The 18979-nt window shown below is 41.9% G+C and overlaps 1 protein-coding gene across 1 annotated transcript in view; it reads right to left on the bottom strand.

Annotated features, from left to right (window-relative positions):
* LOC124619947 (genetic suppressor element 1-like) overlaps window positions 1-18979 on the bottom strand; it is a 345443-nt gene that overhangs the window by 94345 nt on the left and 232119 nt on the right. The window contains exon 2 of the mRNA XM_047146610.1: window positions 3089-3421. Within this exon, the coding sequence (XP_047002566.1) occupies window positions 3089-3421 (333 nt within the window). The remainder of the gene's footprint in view (window positions 1-3088; window positions 3422-18979) is intronic.

The raw sequence follows: 18979 nt of genomic DNA, 5'->3' as shown, positions 1-18979 counted from the left end.
AGAAGCAATAAACACTGCAAATTTTCTAAAGAGTTTTTATTCCCCCAGTCACAAATAATCCCAATCAGTATTAATTGTCTGTTTTTTATTAGGGTGGTAGAATGTCAAACTGGCCAACAGGGAGCAGGAAAAGCACCACAGGGCAGTTTAATTTTCACTGTCCTGAATAAAGGTTTCATGACTTCCATTACAAAATATACTTGTTTGAATTCCACACAGCAAAATACACTGATGTGCGATAGAAGAATGCTGTGTGAAGAGGCACAGCACTGCACTTTGACACACTTACAACAAATAACACGGCTTACATTACTGTGAACATATATGTCTTATATATCAAACTCTTTAGAAAGATGTGCGCCACAAAATGAACATATTTTTAAAAGATGGGTGGCACCACTATCAAGTTTTTCAACCGGTTCTTAAATATATATAGATCCAGGGCTGCTCCCATACCCAGTGTCTCCAATCACCTACCACCTCCACTCCCACTGTCTGGCCACAGAAGGAGCACTACCCTTGTGGTTCAGTACCATCCAGGACTATAGCACCTGAATCACATGCTCCACCCAGGTTTTGATTACTTCTCCTTGTGGCCTGAATACCCACTACCCGTCATACCCTCCCACAGCGGTGTTCTGCCATCCAATATATCTATGCAATATCCTTGCCCACCCCTTCTCCATTCCTGCTCCCAACTCCTTACCCCACGCTCATATCCCTGCAACACACCTAGATGCAAGACCTGTTCCATAAATCTTCCCATCAACTACTCCAGTCCAGTTGCAGGCATCACCTACACTATCAACTTGTGAAAGCAGTCTTGTGAGCTAAAAAGTAAGCTGCAACCACTATGCTGCTTTCTACATGGACATGACATCCAACAAGCTGTCTGTTGGCACGAATGACATCAGACAAAATGCAGCCAAGAGACAGCTAGACCACCTAGTTGATGAATATGCTGCCCAACGCAACATGCTTCACTTCACTGACTGCTCACAGTCTGTGGCATCTGCATCCTTTCCTACCAAAACCAGCTCTCTTCAATTACACAGGTGGGAAGTCATTTTGCAATATATCCTATGTTTCCAGAAGCCCTGGCCTCAACCTCTGCTAGTCCATACCCTTCATCCACCAATTCCCTTCCCTGATACAACTGCATCATTACATAGCTTTCTATACCATCTAAGCACCCATGTCCACCCCTACCTTGATATCCTTACCCCTTCTTGACCCAACATCCTTATCCCCCACAAACAACAATTTTTTCTCACATTACGTGCAGTTGCTGCATGCAGACTGCCCTCAGCAGCCAGAGACAATGGTCTTTTAATTCAGAAGACCACCTTACGGCCAAAAGCTCAGATGTACAGCGGTCTTCTTGTTGTGCATGTCTGCAACACAACATCTGCTCTATATGACGAGTAGCAATCTATCTTTTTCATAATATTGTTATTGTTCTAGCCTGGATTTTCCACAGTTAAAATCATCACGTGAGGCTTGCACGCTTTCAATTCTTCATATTCATGTTGCAACCATTCATTTTTTGCTGCTCTGACCTTTAAAACATTTTTAATATAATGCTACAATTAGTTAGCTCTGTCTGGCTTCTATTACTGTTAGAAATTGAAAAACTCTTGAATAATGGATTAGTACTAGATGATCAGTCACATAAAATTAGAGTGTGCATGTCAAATGAGGTCTGTAAACAGTAATATGCCAGTATGTATGGATTGGTCAACTTTAATTACATTTAGGATGTCATTTAATATCATTGTAAAAATAATAAAATAATTTTGAGACACAAATGAGCATCACTGAGAAAAGCAGAATTAAGATATTTATCTCTGGACTGCAGAATTTAACAGTGAATAAGAATCTCAGTTTATATAAGGTCTCCGGCCAATTTTCTAACAACTTTTATATTCTGACTGGAATGTACAGTTTTATAGCACCCACAAATCACACATATTTCTTCCACAATGGACTGGTTTTAGTTGAAAAGGTAAGATAATGCAGGTGAGTACAAAAATCAATTCTGTAATGTTCAAATACAGTAATGGTAATGTGCTTCTAGACACAGTCTAATCACTTAAATATCTAGACCTAACAATGAAAAGTGATACAAAATGGAATGAGCATATAAGGATGGCAGTAGGGAAGACGAATGGTCGGCTCCAGTTTACTGGGAGAAGATTAGGGAAGTTTAGCTCACATGTAAAGGAGACCATGTGTAGAACACTAATCCCCAACAGGTTTGATTAATGGAAGGCATCAAAAGCAATTCAGAGGTGGGCTGCTAGATTTGTTTGCAGTAGGTTCAATCAAAAGGCAATTTTACACAGGTGCTTTGAGAAACCAAATGAGAATTGCTGAAAGGAAGACAATGTTTCTCTTTTTTCCCCATGAAACACTATTGAGAAACTTTAGAGAAGCAGCATTTGAAGTTGACGGCAAAACAATTCTACTGTCACTAATGTACATTTCGTCTAAGGACCACATAGATAACATGAGGGAAATCTGGGATCATACGGAGGTACACATTCAGTCATTTTTCCCTCCCTCTATTTGCAAGTGGAAAAGGAAAGGAAACGTCTGATAATGGTACAATGTACTTTCCTTCATGCACCACACAATGGCTAGTGGATTATGAGTGTAGATGTAGAAAAATTTTGTGGAGATTTGTATACTTCATGGAGATAGTGTAGATGTATCACATTACTAAACATGAGGCTGCAATAGAAATGATCACAAATATCACATTCAAATAGTATTGGGCACTTAATGAGCACCACTCTCCCTATGCATTTCTAACACACGTAGAAAGCAAAATGAGGTCAAGCAAGTGATAAAAGCTCTGCAGGTGCGTATGAAGGAAAATGAGAATTTCTTGTTTAATGCCAGACCCTGAACATCTTATTAATATCAAACTAAAACAGAAACTGACTACACTACTAAGTAGTAACTCAATTTATTCTTCGTTTGTTGTGATTTGAGGTGAAAAATAAAGTTTACAGGTAAGCATACTATCATGAAATCAACACCCGTCTGTCTCAATTACACATTTTAAGTAAAGTTCTAAACATACCAGAGGGCGGTACAGCTTGTTTGGCGAGCTTTCGCAGGGCGGCGGCAAAGGAACGGTCCTGCTGCTGAGTAGCAGGAGGCTGCGAGTGAGGCGGTGGTTGTGGGCCGGGGGCAGCAGGTGCAACAGCAGCGGGCGGGGGCGGCCCTCCAGGTCCGGGCCCCGGGCCGGGCCCTGGACCCGGTCCCGGTCCAGGTACCGTGTGACCACCGGGCAGCGGCACTCCAGGCCGGTGGTGCTGTTTTCCGGAATGTGGCGCAGCACCACCCACTGCCGGAGACCCTAACAAGTGGCCACTGCCTACAGGACCCGCTGCTTTCGTGACTGCAGGCAGACCTGGACAAAAGAAGGGTATTTCACAAACTATGCCCATTTTAAACTAGGTTTATTTACATATTGTAATGTAGTTCACAAGTTTATTACACTGTTTTGTTGCAACACGAATGCTTTGGTCACGCAAACAGCACGTACATTATTGTGTTCAACAGTAAGGGCTTTATATTAACACACATCTTTTGGTGCATCAGCAGATCTTCACTGATGAGCCCTCAGTATTGAAACATAATGCTAGCACCATCTTGCACCATGTCACCAAGTTGGCCACTAATGACCACAACAATCTACCCACTCAGACTGACTTGTAGTGAAGGCTGTAGTCTACAATAAGCTGGAATCGACACTTTTTCGAGTTGGTGAAAGCAACAAATGTAAAATGAAATCTTACTTGTGATGACACACTTACCTCTAGCTTGGCCTGAAGTCAGAACAAATGTGATGCTGTGAGAATAAACTTAACTCTTGAACTGGTACATATTTTATGCAGATGGATTTATATGAGCTATTTATGTCCACCGTTTTAACGTCGTCGTGGGTGAAAGTCGATGGGTGGTAGAGGTGTTCAATATTCCCACAGGCAGTGTGCTTTTCATAACAGAATGTAGTATATAATATGTGCAACAGTTTAGAAAGAAGTCATGCCAGAACTGGGAGCTTTAATTGGTTGCAGAGTGAACAAACAGAGTAAGAATCATAGCAAAAAATGATCACTTAAAAGCACTATTCATTTAGTGAGATGCGCCCATTTTGAGTTTCTCATTAACTTCTTTGCAAGAAAACACACAACTTTGCATTTGATCCTACAAGTAGCAAATGGTCTCCCTTCAATAGGGCATTGTAGAATTGTATTAACTGAACATAATGGCTGGCCCAAGAATACCACTGCGTCATGATATGACATACATCAGTTTGCTTCCACAATTTTTCACATAGCAATCACATTCTTCTCAGCGTCCGATGGACTAAGTTTACCTGACCACGTCGCATCCTTAATGCCGAGACCTCGAAAGTCTATGAACCAGCTGAATTCGGAAGCGTAGTATGAATGGTCTACTTGATAAAATGTGCACTTACACTGTCCACTGCTTCTTTGTTGCTTAGTGTTGCCAGTAACGGTTCGTGTAATGAATTAGGGGAAGCGAACATGATAAATGATAAAATGGATGTGCGTAGCCAATCACATCGCTCATTTGTAATATGTTTTGTGTAAAAAAAAATATTAAGATGGTATTTTGTTTCTGCAATTTAAGCTGAGTTATTAGGTCCCATCTTAACCACCACTGTGGAAATCATGCTATATTACAGAAAAGCAGAAAAATCTTAAGAAAAACGTTATAGTAAACATTTTTGCTGCTCATGTCACTTGAAGATCTGCCCGCCCATCTCAACCTAACAACCTAGGAAATTGTGGCATTCTGGCAAAAACAGCCAAAATTTGTGATAACCAAGATTATTATAAGACTGAGTGACTCTCGATGGCTACGGTGTGTTTCACACGATTAGCTATAATCAACAATAACAAATTACAAACACCAACACAGAACAGAAGAGCCACAGACACAGCAAACACACTTTAGTCACTTCCTGTGTGTACTGCAGAAATTTACTCTAAGTCCTGATCTGTTTACAGGTCTCAAGATAAAGCAGACTGCAAAACTGCTTGTTAATCATGCATTTTTCAATGTTGTGTGTCTTCGTGCCATTCAACAGTTATAGCATTACTGATAAGTGAAAGTTGAGCTACTGCCTAAGAGGCACATGTTGACAGTACTCGAGGCCAATTTAAGGCTCAAGAGAGAAAGATGGCTGCTTGGGGTGCTAAGGGGCACCCACGTGCAAAATTTGCACACAGGGTGTATCATAATTAGTAACAAAAATGAACATGGGTGAAAGTATACAATAGTAGAAAAAAAAGTGTTCCAGTAAATAAGGAATGAACTGTTTAAGAGATAACTGTGAATGTCTCTTTATGAGTTACCACTAATTTCGATATGAAGTATTATCCTTGTCTGTACATATGTATTTGAAACAAGCTTTTTGATCAAATCCCCATCTAACTAGGGTTCGAATTCCACCAAAGACCTGCCTTCACAAGAAATGTAATTTTAGCTGAGCACATTAAATGTTACAATATGTGTACTGGATGTTGTATTTCTCTTTTGAATCACACGCAAATTTTAGTTTTCCTTTTCAGTTGCTTGTCTAAAAACCTTGACCACATTTATTAATTTTCAATTACTTGCATGGCGCATTTTCCAACATTTAACTACTTACTGGAGAGTTTTCTTCAAATGAGGCAAACAAACACAGCTAATGCGCTCTTTCTCTGTTATCCACATCAACATAAAATCCGTTCAAGTTCTCTAATGCAGTTTGCTCCAGGATTAATTCCTATATGCTGTAGCACTTTCATCCTACTGATGTTGCCATCATTAAAAGCAATAACAGCGTCACTGGGCCCCCACATTAGTGTCCTCATTCCAACAAAAACATATTTTGGTAAGCGAGTACATATATGATTACTGAACGACTCATTGGGATTTTGAGTGTGACCACACAGACACTTCTTTAGTAATTCAGGATTTGCAGGTCTCTGTAAATAGGTTTTATGACATCTCTCTCTTGTGGTTTTACCATCAGAAAGTTTCTTGTCTCTCAAACTTTGTTTCAAATTCCTCAACCTGGTTCCCATCCTCTTCTCGACATGACCAACACATTCCTGTTTTGTGATAATCTTTACACCATAAGGCTGAGCGGCTCCTACACTGTTATATGCTTTTGAGTCTCCATCACCTTAGAACTTAGTGTAACACACTCCCCTTTCATTCACAGATTGAATAAAAATTTAAATAGCTGCAGATGCCTCCATACCTCCACATGTTCCTTCATGATGTCTCTCACAAATATGCCCTTCTTCATTCCCTGATTTACACTTATAACAAATGTTTGATTAAAATCTGGAAATGTATTACCTTTCCACACTGGTCACAGTGGCAACAGAATTCTTAGAACTGTAGCTGTGATTCTGCCAAGTGCCATCAAAAGCTACTGGTATGTCAGTCATACCATCATTTATTCCAAAAGATTCGTTTGCAGCACCTTTCATGACTCTCATGCAGCAGTTTCCACAGCAGCTCCGATAAATTTTGCGTACTTGTCGATTTTACAAGGTGGGTGTGGCATATTCATCACGGCACACATTGTTCCTGCTGCAGTGTGTCCTTTGCCAATAGCTCTCGGTCCATAAAACCACCTGACATTTACTTCAAAATAATTATCTTTACACTTATCAGAATTCCATAAAATGAATGAGTATATTTACAGCTGGCACAATTAATGATAAGTTTCCTGGCTAGTCCATTTGATACCTCACTGTCTTCATGTAAACTAACTGGCCTTCCACATATCGTACAACACACACACACACACACACACACACACACACACACACACACACACACACACACACCCACCTAACACCCTTGTTAGAATGTGTAAATCTATCAGAATGTAACCGAACCTACCACTTACATCAATTTCGTTTTGAGAAAATGGTGCATCACAAAGTTTTATTATAATCTTCGAAGCACTAATGGGTGTTTCTCTAGATACTGACAAGTTTGCCTGTATTTCATTGTCAGTAACTTCACACGCCACATGTGGATCACAATAGTTCCCTTTATTAAAAAATCGATTACCATGAAACCCACGTTTCTTAAAAACACTTTGTTTTAAAATACTTCACACTTGAGTTTATAAGTGATATATATATCTTTTTATTTGGAAAATTGCAAATTTTATAACGAGATAAAAATCCGTTCTAACTCCCCTTAAAGAGTGGCTAAACCACCCAAAGCTTTGTACGGCTGAGACGTAAGCCAAACTATCAGCCAAAGGAAACTAATACCATCTGTATTTTCCGTAATAAATTTCAAATTATATTTTTCAAAGTGATGGCATGTTTCATACTGCTGAGCACATTACGATGCCGGCTGGTAACAAAACGGCCGAGCATACCTTTTCCGCAGGCGAAGTGAAATGCAGGAGCAGATCTAAGCTGTGGCAGGGTAAGGGTTATGACGCCCGCACCCCCTCTCGTAAAAGAAAACATTATAGTAAAGCGTTTGTAGTTTTTACATATTGCCGTTTCCAAATTTCTCAGCTAACTTCCGGATAATGAGGGAGGAAAAAAACAATAAGTTCGAAAATGGCAAGGGTTTCAACAAAATTGCGAACTATGTTTAGTGCATGTTACTTTTCATTTTCCTGACACAGTGAATGGGCTTAGACCTGTCCGCTTGTGGAGAAAATTTCGGCCCATGTAATTTTCGGACGCGTATTATTCAGATGTGTATTTTTCTCAACTGCAATTTCTTGTAAGTTGTGTTAGAGCGATACAGTTTCCACTGCAAGCAAATTATTATTAGATTATTATGTTTGTATTATTATTACAACTGGAGCCATTTGTGGTGCTTCAGAAGTGATTGTGATGGTTGGTTGGATTTGAGGAGGCAGAGAGATTGTTATGTATCTTTTACTTACACACACACACACACACACACACACACACACACACACACACACACAGACCTCCCGAACTAAATCTCGATGGAATTTCTGTAGGATTATTTGTTGGCACGGCATCTCTTAACAGACGATCAGCTACCACAGCGATGGCTTACATAAATGAGGCTTGTTTCGTTGGTGTATGATTTCCGAAATGTTAAAAAAAAAGCATAATCAGGGCTACATTAGGTGGCGAGTGTTACTGCCAGCTTTAAATTAATCGCCTGAAAGTGACGAAATACTTAGGTTAAGCTTCACGCTTAAGAATGAGGGAAGCCTGCACACGCGCACACGTAAGCGGCCAGGTGCAGCCGTGCCTGAATCAGAGCAGGTGTCGCGGGCGCTTTTACCGGTAGCGCCGCAGCGCACAGTAGCGGCCGCAGCCGCGGTCGCGTGCAGACGGCAGGCTTCCGGTCACGTGACGCAGGAAGTGACGCCATCTGTGGGCACACGCGCACCAGCTGTCGGAAGACCTCCCCCCAGCTACCCTCAAACCCCGCACCCGATTATTCATGTCTGCATCCCCCACACGCCTCCGGCTTCGACAGCCAACGCTGCACACAGCAAACAGCCTGCGGTATGTGCTTCACAGTGCTTCGGCCCACACGTATGTGGCTTCCGTCCCTGTGCAGGGTGACTGAGGCTGCCGATCACTACAAACGACTCACCAACTTTTTATCTACAAAGCTATAAGCACAAAACATTAAAAGCAACTTACTGAACTTTATAGTGACAAACAAGTGCCGCCTTCAGTTACAAAATATATATTTTATTGCAGCGGCTACTAATATGCTAAAACCGCTATATTTCCAGTAGATTAGTTTGAAAGTACTGTGAACATATTTTCTTCAACTGTAAGTGCACTTACTCTGCGTATTTACACTTCCAAATTAATGCTTCTTCAGGAACACAAGGTTTGCGCTATTATAAACACGACAAAAATACACAGTACTGTACGTTCCTAGTAAGATTGTCTTTGGCTGTAGATTCGGGAGAAGACGTCATGTTTCGATAGGTTGTACTCCAGATTTAAAAAATGTCAAATTAAAAAAAAAAATTGTGACACATTTCCTGTTATTTAAAAAATATCTGTAAATTTGCCAAAATTCTTGTAACTCTGCTTACTGAAATTAAAACTAATATTAATGTTTTTAACTTTTGGCATTTTTATAGACAAACTTCACCTTGAATCTTTTTAAGCAACTGTAGAGTAATATTTTGCAACAGGGTGTCACCACCTGAAACGATACCGAAAGAAAATCTTACAAGGGAGTGCACAACGTTGAGATCACGGATTTACTTTAAACCCTGAACACCTTTAGTAGACCATTAAAAACAACATAATATGCAGTAGTAAGGTGCACTACTCTGGCAATTCCGAGAAAATCGCGAGAGAAGTTTTACGCGTCTATTATGTAACTGATATATCTGTGCGAAGCTATTGTCCGTGAGAAGTCACTGTGGTCAACTAGTTAGCGTTCGCGTGGAACAAGAGGGTCGCAGACGAGGCTGGTTCGAGCCACGCTGACATTTTTAAATCTATAATTTTTCATCCCTGGTCAAAAAAAGGTTCAAGTAGTAAGTCACGATGTGCCAGACCACAAGAGTAACGTTCAATTACTCGTCGGATGTGCTCGCGATATCACAGTTTGTAGGATGGTATTTGTCTTGCAGGCATGGCAAACGTAAATTGAAACTCCATGCAAATACTTCGTGCAAATATACGTGGTTTTAATTGTATTACCTCTCAAATGCCATAAATCAAATAATATGACCAGTGACGAAAAAAAAAAAGATTAATAATTAAGTTTGAGAGGGAGTCGAGCCGTTGCCTCGTACATCTTCGTCTTACAAAGCTCGCCTGACCATCATGAACACTACGGTCCGGCACCTACGCACAGATACGTAAGCCACAAAACAGACGCGTTAAACATCTCTTCCGATTTCCTCGGCATTGCCAGAATAGTGCACCCTATAACTGCATATTATGTAGTTTTAATAGCGTAATAAAGATGTACAAAGTTTGAAGTAAATCTGTGATCCCAATGTCGTGACTTCCCCTTGGTAGTAGCACCACCTCTCATGTGTATACAACATTGTATCTATCAAACAAAGCGGTCCGGCAGAAAAAAATTAACGTAAGTAGTATGTTGTGTTAGTAAAGGAACATGAAAATAGTGCTGTAAAAACGCATGGTAAGCGAACTTACATTTGTTAAATATCTGCAATATTATTTCAAAACTGGGACAAATGTAGTGATTTTTGGTATCTGCAATAACAAAAAAGAAGACCAAGAACCAGCGCACAAATATGTGGCAACAGTATCAGAATATGGACTCTGTCGCAGCGAAATGAAATACACAATAACAAAAGGGTGGCTTCTGGGGGTGGAGATTAAATTTACAGGGGATTTACATTGAACTGCCTGACACGGTTATTACTGGACACTTTAAATTATGAGCATAATGAAATGCCCAAGTTTCCGTCACAAACATTCCGTAACATTTGTAGGCTAGAGAGTAGTAAAGTTTCCATGTTGCTTGTAAAACCAACAATAGCACAGTCTTCGAGCTCTCACAACGTAACTGGCAAATAACTGAGTTGCCAGATTTACATAATCCCCTTTCTTTCTTTTAAATACAGCTCCAGTGACACACTTTAAATCCGCGAATGGTTTCTCCATTTACGGTACATGTATTCCTGGAAGCCATCGTGTGTGTGGCGAGGATTCCGGCTACACGCAGACTATCTCCAGATACTGTGATACATCAAGAAGAAAAATGTTGACGTTTTTCCTTTTGTCGTCGTAGTTCGAGATGCTGACAGATGTATGATCGAAACTGGTCACGATTAAAAGCTTGTTACTATAACTGTACCTAAAAGGAACATGGAGAATAGTTAACACGTATCCGTCGACAGAATGTCCTTTTACGAACGTTGGCAATTTGTTAGGTCACCATCAATGAGAGCACACACAACCAGACAAAAACTTCTTTATCACTTTTCTCATCGAGCGCAATGGACCACTGTAACGACATTCGGGAGGGGGTCGGTTAAATCCCCGTCTATCCATGCAAAATTAGGTTTTCCACGCATCGTTCCTTTGAAAGGGACGCGTTCGATATCCTCCCCTATCCACCCCCAATGCGAGTTTGTATTTCGCCTCTAATGAAGAATGAGGATTTGCAGAAAATAAATGCGTGGAGTAATGACTGGCAGTTATCTCTCAATATTAGTAAGTGTAACCTACCGCGTATAACAAGGCTAGAATCCCCATTAATGTATGAGTACAAAATAAATGATCAGTCTTTGGAAGCGGTAACATCAGTCAAGTATCTGGGTATGACTATTCGAAATGATCTCAGATGGAATGATCGGATTACACAAGTAACGGGTAAGGCGAACTCTAGATTGCGGATTATTGGTAGAATCCTGAAGCGATGCAGTCGTTCAACAAAGGAAATAGCTTACAATACGTTAGTTCGTCCAGTCTTAGAGTACAGTTCGTCTGTATGGAACCCTTACCAGTTGGGTCTGATTCAAGAAATTGAGAAGGTCCAAAGAAGAGCGGCAAGATTCGTGACTGGTGCATTAGCCAACGCGAGAGCGTTACAAATTTCATCGAAAGTTTGAAGTGGGACACACTTGCAGATAGACGACGCGCTAAACAGAAGGGGCTGCTCACTAAATTCCGAAATCCAATCTTCACCGACGATGTAGAGCATATATTATTACCACCAACTTTCAAATTGCGTAATGACCATCATTCAAAGATAAGGGAAATAAGAGCTCGTACTGAGGTGTTCAGACAGTCGTTTTTCCTCGTGCGATCCGCGAGTGGAACAGAGGGGGGGGGGGGGATGACTTTGGCGCAAATTATGCCCTCCGCCACACACCGCTTGGTGGTTAGCGGAGTATATATATGTAGATGTAGAAGTAGTCGTCGACCGTATGTTAAACTCTAATAGTGTAATATGTGTGGGAGCTGTTAGTTGTGGTGTGACAAGAAGGTCCAGGCAGTTCCACCATGTGTTACTGATCAGTCGGCAGGTAAGTCAATGATACATCGATTTAATGACCTATGTTGAATGGCATTAATGTTAAATATTGTTGTTGTAACTAAAAATGTTTGAATTATATACTCAAATGTTCTGTTTGTATCGCGCTTCATGCCGAGGAAAGCCGCAGTAACTTCGACGCCGCCGCCGCCAATGACCGTGAGCTGGCCACTGTTGCCCTCCGCGCGAACGTCGTCAGGCGAGAGATCATCTTGTCGGCGCGTTATCGCCTTTGACTTACATCAAATAAATGAACAAAAATAAATAGTGAAAAGTTTTGTAATAATGGAGAGCTATGTAGGAAATGAAAAAATGCCATTTTTAGGGTCAGATCTTTTTAAACTTAATATTAAGAACATCTGTGTTAGTGTACGACTTTTGATGTGAAAATATACGTCGATAACAGTGAAAGTCAACATGTTTCTCAATCAAGAACACTGATATGTTGGAATATGATAAAGATTTGTATGAATTTTTTTTTAGTCTGTCGTCGTCATGCGATGACTGATTTGAGGACCGAATTTCACTGATGAATTTTGGAAGGTCATTACATCATAGTGAGGCACCGCTCAATATATTGAGAGTTGCTAGCAGAGATACTAGGCAACTGGTGCAATTTGGAAAAAAGCCAAAGAATTTTATGGATGTCGTAACTACGAAACCGAATCTTCGCCTCTCTGTCAACTTCCGAACTTGCAGAAAGCTAATCAAAACAATACTTCGAGGTAATTCAATTTTCGTTGTGGCGCCCCTCTGGGAAAGGAGTCTGTTAAGGTCAAGATTTAGCATTTTTCACATATGATCGAAAGTATACATTATTAAGCACACTTTGGTGTTGTAACCTATTTAAAAAGGGGTGTGGAGCCGCCCAGTAAGCTAGACGTTTTGTTGATGGATCGCACATGCTTATCGATATTTAACTGAAGCTAAATAACTGCTATTGTTTGTTTGGAAACATTGGGTTTCGAGATGACCTTTGAAACACGTAACTTTGAATTGTTATTCTGACATAACCCTGTATGTTATTAACGAGAGTTCGGTGGACGTTGTGTTTATCATTGGTATAACAATTGTTTTAACCGTGTATGGAGGATCAAATGAGGCCGGGGACCAGTACAAAGACTTTTTTACGATTGCAGCAGTGACAAGAATTGATCCGGTGGGTTCCGAAACAAATTTCACCTTTTTAATCTGTGATGCAATGCGTCGCGTAATACGTCTCCCAAGCCACACACTATTAGTAGCGCGTACGATTTCGTGCGGCACATCACAAAAGGTTAATTCCACGGAACATTTCAACCTTATCTCCTGTTTTCCTATGTCGCAATGTTTTACTTGCACCCTAACGCAATGGAAATAAACATGGAATGACGGGGCACGCGCACGTGTCAGGGCGTGAAGTGTAGAAAATCTCCGCCCCGATAAACAGTCTGCGCAAGCGTAAGCAGAACGGTTAAAATTTAACACAAACGAACAGCCGAACTAGATATTGCTTCTACCACGGTCGAAAATTACAGAGGTACCTCAAAACAACTGCCGGGCTGCAGACGAAACAGTACAGTAAGTAGTCACGGAATGTCCACACAGGAAATTCCAAGAGACATGGGGTAGCAACAGTTGAGGAAACTGAAATACTAAACTCATTGGACATAGCAAAAAATGGTTCAAATGGCTCTGAGCGCTATGGAACTTAACATCTGAGGTCATCAGTCCCCTATACTTAGAACTACTTAAACATAACTAACCTAAGGACATCACACACATCCATGCCCCAAGCAGGATTCGAACCTGCGGCCGTAGCAGCAGCGCGGCTCCGGACTGAATTGCCTAGAACCGCCACAACGGCCTCGTGGACATAGCACTTCAGCAGAGAGAAACCGTTTGTCGCAATGTTCATATATTGTAATCACCATTAAGCATTCAATATCTTTCAAATTTTATTTATAATACACGTCCTTCTGTGCGACGACTAAAATCCTTAGTATGTAATTTTTTTTACATTTGAATATAAGAAATGGATTGAATATAAGAAATGGATTATCTCTGGAGTCGCCATTCGATAGGTAAATAAATAAATACAACATCAATGGCAATGACATGACCCGCCGCTGTGACCGAGCGTTTCTAGGCGCTTCAGTCCGGAACCGCGCTGCTGCTACGGTCGCAAGTTCGAATCCTGCCTCGGGCATGGATGAGTGTGATGTCCTTAGGTTAGTTAGGTTCATGTAGTTCTAAGTCTAGGGGACTGATGACCTCAGATGTTAAGTACCACAGTGCTTAAAGTCATTTGAACCATTTGAGCAATAACATGATATTCAGGAGTTAAAACAGAAGCTCAAGTTGTGTATAAAGCAAGTAGCTTTCACGATCAACGGTTGTTTCCCTCTAAGAATAGAGCAAGATCTTCCAATTTGAAGCACGAACATTTATTTTATAACGCAAAATAAAACTGTCTAATTTTCGCACTACATTTTGCAGACAACTGAATTCTCGCAGCCTGTACTTCATTACAGCTAACAAAAACATTATTCAAAGAAGTTCTTACTACTTTCTTCGAATCTACGAGTTCTTCCAATAAGTTCCATACAAAACGCGTAACAATTTTAAACATCACATAAACGTAAGAGAATCTTTGACAACGTTATGTGAGTAGATTTGATGTGTAGCAAACGAGCGAAGAGGTATACTGGTTACGGAGTTGAGGAATGCAATTCCAATTCTCATCCAGCCATCCAAATCTACGTTTTCCCTAGTTTCCGTACATCAAGATGAACCCCGGAATAGTCTGACAAGGAGGAGGCAGATTTCCTATCCTAGTGCAGGTTTCGTCTCTAACGAACCCGTTGTCGGTGGGACGATTGATCCTAATCTTGCTTCTCCTTTTTCTTGGCCTTAATCCTGTGGTCGACATGTTACTCTGGATGTGGCCATGTTAGTGGTAGAGAGTGGCCCGAAGCTGTTGCTGTCACCGCCGCCCCCTCCCCTCCTCACCCCACTAGGCACGGTATTTGTGCACCTCGTCTACCTGCGCCAGTGATATCTATGTGAAGTTGTGAGAACGTTTTTCTAAATATTTGTCAATATTGTAATTGATGTGGGACGTGCGTAATAGCCCAGTATTCACCTAGCCCGATGTGCAAAACCGCATAAAACCCACAACCAGGCTGGCCGGTACACGGGGGCTCGTCCTTTAACCGCCAGGCGGATTTGCTCTGGGGCTTCTGCGCCTCCCCGAATGCCGGAGGCGGCGTGCTAACGAGCGCGGCTATCTGGGCCTGTCGACCCTGATCTTGTTTATCAACCGAACCTACAAACTGCTGTAAGGAGTCACATATAATGTATTATAATGGCCACTGCGGGTTTAGGAGGGCTACAGCTGCATCACCGGGTGGTCCATTAATAAGACACGGATGAAGACTTTGTATCTGGATAGGAATAACAAAGCGATTGACACCCAGAAATTGGCGATGTTGTCGGTTCGCCGTTAACCGCACGCACACTACACCAGCGGCAGCAACAGTTAGGTAATTCTGTACTTACGTATGTCTTTTCGTGTTCAAACAACCAATGCGCGCGACCAATCTCGTTCCCTGGTTGGTTGTTGCCAGGGAAGCTATTTTGTGAACAACTAGTATCCATCAGAATCGGCGATCAGTCGGTAGCTGTCGACCACTTTTGCTATTCTCATACGGGTATAAGATCCTCAGTGGCACGGTTTTTCGAGTGACGTAAATACGACTTGAAAAGGAGACACGTGACCACTGAAAGACACTGCCATAGATTATCCAACAGTCGTACATACAATGCTTACATGACTTGAAATAGACCCTCCTCACGATGGAGGTATAATCCTCTGCGCAGTAGGAAGTACACTATAATACACTATTGTTTGGAAAAATTGAAACACCAAGACAGAGATAACAATGAAATTTATTTCATTGTTTACGGACATGACACTACGCAAACCATCAGCATTACACACCGTTACATGCAGTGTAACTGAAAATTCATTTCGGAGTAGCTCCACCACATGCTGCAATCACAGCCACTAGACGTCGTGACATGGAATCAATGAGCACTTGAATGTTCTGCTGTGGAATACTCTGCCACACGATTTGTAGGCGCGTCCACAAAGCATCAATTGTAGCTGCAGGAGGACCTGAACGAACAAGCTGCCGGCTGCTCATATCCCAGTTGAACGGGCACGCCAAGGAAAAAGTGGTACCGGTCGTTCATCGAAGAGGGCTTACAAATTCCACGTCACATGCAGCCGGGAGTGGTCCTGTTGCAGTATGGCATGTGGAACGTCCTGCATGAGGCGCAGTGCCTCAGGATGTAAAACCTCCCTGATGGAGCAGTAAATGTCCAGATTGCCCGGAAGATGTAGGAGGCATGCTCCCGTGTTCCAGTCAATGGCGTTCCAAACCATCACACTCGGCGTTTGTTCGCTGTGCCGCTCAAGAATATAGCCTGCCCGATTGCGTTCACCATAGCAGCGTCGAACGCGTATGCGACCACAAATTGAAGCGGATCTCGTTCGAAGACACTATATTTGGGCACTCATCATGTCATTGTCGAAGTTCACGTACCCACTGTAGTCCTTGGCGTTGGTAGGTTCCGGCCAGCGGAAGCCGGCGCAATGGCATGCACGTGACCAGTCCTGTTTGCAGAAGACGGCGTCGAACCATCGACCCAGACATGTTCACACCCGTTGCAGTGCTCCGAACATCGCGGCAATACTGTGGATGACACTGTTCTGTCTATTTCGGCCAAGCGTTCAAGACGGCGGTAATCTTTCGCTGTGATCACACTATGTCGGCGCTGTGTACAGCTCTCTTCTCTCCGCTGGTTCCACATAAGCAGCGTGCCCTGTACGAGCCGCAGTGCCACATGAAGACAGACCAGCCTCCTGGAGACCAATCATTCTGCTCGCTGGAACGCATACCGATACTCGTTCCACCCTGCGATATAGGCGAGGCATAGTGGCACTTGGTACAAGTTTCGACTTCGTATGACTGCCTCGGACAGACTGAGCGTTGCGTAGGAGAGAGTGAGGGAATTTGACGCAGCGGATAAAACGCGCACATCAATATGTCTAACATTAGGGCTAGTCTTACCTAATGGGTGCTACCATATGGTGTTCAGTTGTATAAATAAGCATAAAGAACGCGGGAACAGTTACTTGACACTTGTCGGAGAAAGAAGCAAGAGTAAGCTTTGTCTTTGTTTCTTCTAATTTGGCTTATAAAATGTGTGGAATTAAATACCTTGTAGCATTCCTTGCACCAATTTACCCCCACTTACTGCGTCATTTGACTCGATACGTGGGGTAAAATGACTGAATGCAATGATGACATAATTATGTTTTTTTCCCTAAAACATATAGCTGCTTATTTATTTTTAAGATATGTGACAGTAAACACTTGCGGGTAATGCTAAACGAAAATTGGAGCCTATAGGTATTACAGTGGAACCTCGCATAACAGCACAATTCGTTCCAGAATCTCACCAGCAGTGCGAAACATTCTTTAAGCGAAACAATTCATACCATATAAATTAATGTAAAATACGATAATGCGTTACATGCAGAAAAAGTAGTGAAAGTTTTATCTTATTCATGCCATTTATTCAAAGAAAATTATACTTAGAGTATTATGTACTTGATTATTCACGATACATAACTAATTCTTTTCTACTAGGAAGCTATCTATAGTGATCTGTTTCTGCTGACACTTCAACACTTGAGGAAAATGCGACACAGCACTATCGTCGAATAAATTTTTTGCGCGCCCTTCTCTTATTGTCCCAGAAGATTGCTGCTTTGCTGTTACCTCCTCCTTCTCCTCTGAAGTACTCCTCTCCACAACTTTCTACTGTGAAACACAGTGCAATTCTGTAAGCTCTTCTATGGTCATTTCTTGGTTGTGATCTTCCACGAACTCATCGATATCCACTTCTAGTCCCATGCTCTTGGCCAAAGACACAATCTTGTTGATTACAGGCTTCAAGGTACTGACTCAAAAGCCTCAGAGTCACATTCCACAACGCACTAGGGCAAATCTTCTTTCAAGCAGAAGTGAGAGTTCCCTTGGTAACCCCTTCCTACGTCTTTTCGATCATCTTCACGCGGGCAACGATGGCTCTGTAAGTGTGGGATTGCTAGCTTCAGTCAACTCAAAGCAATACTCGAAGACTGCTTTAGTGTAGAGCTTCTTAAAGCTAGAAATAATATGCTGGTCCATGGGCTGGAGTAAAGGAGTTGTGTTGGGAGGCAGAAACTGAATCTTGATGAACTGAAATTCTTCAAGGAGGTGATCTTGTAGGCCTGGAGAATCGGCAGGGGCGCTGTCCACTACAAGCAAGAAAGGACCAAACACTTCATTGATACAACCACAAAAAAGATCATGTGTCACCTATGCCTTGTTGTTGGACTTCTACATCGCATTTAACCTGCTCTTCTACACTTCAGTGAAGGATCGCGGAGTTTCTAAATGGTGAACAAGAAGAGGTTTAACTTTCAAATCGCCGCTTGCGTTGGCACAGAATTTCAGTGTGAGACGGTCTTTCATTGGCTTGTGACCCAACAATTCATAATTCTCTGCTGTTATAAAGGGACGTTTCAGCATATTTTTCCAGTATTGACCCGTCTCGTCACAATTAAAAACCTGTTGCGGCAGGTAACCCTCAGAATCTATGAACATCTTAAAGTCGATGACGAAGTTCTCTGGTGCTTTTGTGTCTAAGCTGGCTGCTCCGCCGTGCCTCACAAGGCTGTGAATTTCGGTTATTCTCTTAAACTTCTCAAACCACCCACGACTTTCCTTGAACATTTCTTCGGCCGCTGATGATCCTGGCGTCTTCTTAACGAGGTCAGCGAAAATCATTCTCCTCACAAATTATGTTCTCGTTAATAGTGGTGCCTTGCCATTGTTTT

This window comes from Schistocerca americana, chromosome 6, assembly GCF_021461395.2.
Source record: "Schistocerca americana isolate TAMUIC-IGC-003095 chromosome 6, iqSchAmer2.1, whole genome shotgun sequence".
In the NCBI taxonomy this organism is placed as follows: Eukaryota; Metazoa; Arthropoda; class Insecta; order Orthoptera; family Acrididae; genus Schistocerca; species Schistocerca americana.
Note: the sequence above shows the minus strand (reverse complement) of the source record. Positions and strands in the feature narration are given on the sequence as shown.